We start from the raw sequence: 2596 nt of genomic DNA on the forward strand, positions 1-2596 counted from the left end.
TTTAAAAACAAACCAAAATCACATAATGACATATAACTCATCCAAATGTAACACCCAGGTTATTTTTCCGTATTCTACATATTTCTTTTTTTATAAAAATAAAAATAATCAAATTGTATCCAACCATGAATCAAAATCATCAAGCAGTTCAGATTTGGGATTGGACACAGTTCGGGAAGTCTCCGATAAAATTTCAATTTCAACCGGAGGAGTAGACGTTTCCTTAAGTAGGTCATCAAGGGTCCCATCAATATCAAATGCTACAGTTTCTTCTTTCCTTGATTTTTCTTTCTTTTCCTTCAAATTAGCATCCACAAAAGAATCCAAAAGCATATCGAGTTCAAGTTCAGCTGTTTTCGGTTCAAATTTTGATTGAATCTCACTTGGGTCTGGAACCGGGTTTGGTGTGGGGTCCACGATTGGGTTCACACCAGTGTGGCTCGTGGTGGGTTTGGATGGTTCGGGTTCCTGTTCTCTTTCAGAATACTGAAAAAAAAAATTATAAAAATAGCAAATTATTAGAGTAATTGCAAATTTTGTCCCATTTATACAAATCCAAGTCCAATGAAAGAAGAATGCTATTTACCATATCTTGAGGGAATAAATCGGGTTCCATAAAAAGCCTTTTTGGTAAATCTATTTTTGCAAGCTGCTTCGAAAGAGCATGCAAATTGAGTGATAGAAATGAAGCCTACACATATAAAGGGAGATAGATTATCAGTTGAATTATATTGTGTATTAAAGAATCAATAAGATGAACTATAAAAGGATGTTAAATGAACAATTAAATACCTCATAGCTTGCAGGTGTCTTATCATCCACAAAGAAACTATCATTTTGAATTGATGATACCAAGCTTTCTCCTCTTACACCAAGAAAGGAGTCTTTCCCCTGATCAAAATCTAACAAAAATGATTTAACCTTCTATATAAAAATGTTTACTTTTTATATGCAAAAAACTACACACACAAACACAGACATGTGTATTAGGAGCCATGAAGGAATCAAATAAGAGCTTACCAGAAACAAAATCATCAAAAGATGGAAAGATATCTGAAGAAAACCTCGTTGAATTCTGGGATTTGGCTTCAGAAATCAAGTAAGCATAGTCTGCACCTTTACTTTTAGGTAAAACTACGTCACTTTGTTGACTAGATTGACCATGTATTTGACTTTTTGTCATGGGATCATCTTCATCTTCATCTTCATCTTCATATCGGTCCCAATTAGAGGGGAGTGAAGGTGAGAAATGAGATTGGGGGGGTTGTTCTTTAACTACATTCCCTGGTGGCTTGAGTGTGATAGAGGCTCCTGTAGAGGTAGTAGTAGCTTTTGCCTTTTGATTATGATGATGCTTCTTATGATGTTGTGTATGTGCTCTCTTTGATTTTGCTAGTGATTTTGTATCCATGATGGTGTTTGATTTAATGTTGTTTTAGAAGCTTGGAAACAGATCTATAAGAATAAGAAGTGAGAGTTGAATAAGTGAATAACAATCAATGTTGAGAAAAGAATGTATTGGAATCGAATTTACCTAATGTTTATCAAACAAGAATTGTTAAGAAAGCTTAAATGGAAGATATTTCATAATGTCCTATTAAAAGATGGAATATAAGTCTATCCATAACTGAAAATGCAAGCAACATAGCATAGGTACTAGTTAGTTCTCAATCAATTTCTACAAGAACAACTCTGAAAATGTTCCTGCAAGATCATCACCATACGCATTTCAAGAAGATAAAACTTTATATTCATTCAGTAACTCTATCTCATGAGCAATTGGAAATCAAAAGTTCATAAGCCCTTATACCACCTCGAAAACCAGATGCAGATGCAGATCAAAAGCAACCTAACAACATCTAGCATCACCAATTTAATTCTTATAATCTGTTAACCTGAACATATGTTTGAAAAGGAACACACGAATAATCGAATTCCGTCTTATTTACAGGGACTGAAAAGGGAACTAGGGTATCGTTAATCATAAGAAAGTGACGATTGATAAAATTGAACATGGAACTGAAATGTGGAATTACGGCTGCACGCAAACTTTAGTGCCACAGAAGGGTGATTACCTATCAAACGAGTAAATATTGAAGAGTTCACGACGCTTCGAGTGTAAATTATGTCGTTCTTCCGTGGTGTTTCCAGTTTTGTATGTTCTTTGGAAACGATAAAAGGATCAAATGCATATCAGCAGGACTTATACGTTTTCATAGGTTAACTAAATATATCAATTTGGTATCATTTCTAATATAAACCCTAAAACTGATTCAGTTCAATTAAACTTTGGAAATCCTAATTAATCATATGTTATTTTTTTTAATCTAAACCCTAATTAACCATTATATATTATTGGCATGTAAACCGGTCCGAAACCGGACTGGAACAAAAAAAACCGAAAACCGAATAAACATAAACTAAAAACTGAATACCACTATTCGTTTCCAATCAGTTCGGTTCTACTAAGAAATGTGTTATCTAAGAAGGTGTTTGGAACCGAAACCGAAAAAAACCGAAAATCAAATATACCGTAAACTAGGAACCGAAAACCAGACCGAATACCATTATTCGGTTCCAAGGTCTTATTTATAGC

General features: G+C 34.1%; 1 protein-coding gene across 1 annotated transcript; it reads right to left on the reverse strand.

Annotated features, from left to right (window-relative positions):
• Positions 1-2224, reverse strand: LOC145129066 (phosphorelay protein). Its single transcript, XM_079063820.1, has 5 exons — positions 2076-2224; positions 1021-1455; positions 793-902; positions 587-691; positions 1-486 (listed from the first exon to the last, which is right to left on the reverse strand). Exons 2-5 carry the CDS (start codon positions 1409-1411, stop codon positions 109-111), a joined length of 984 nt encoding a protein of 327 aa, XP_078919946.1. The 5' UTR covers positions 1412-1455; positions 2076-2224; the 3' UTR covers positions 1-108.
• Between the last annotated feature and the right edge of the window lie 372 nt (positions 2225-2596).

Source organism: Lactuca virosa, chromosome 8 (genome assembly GCF_052849685.1).
Source record: "Lactuca virosa cultivar CGN04683 chromosome 8, Lactuca_virosa_CGN04683_v6, whole genome shotgun sequence".
In the NCBI taxonomy this organism is placed as follows: domain Eukaryota; kingdom Viridiplantae; phylum Streptophyta; class Magnoliopsida; order Asterales; family Asteraceae; genus Lactuca; species Lactuca virosa.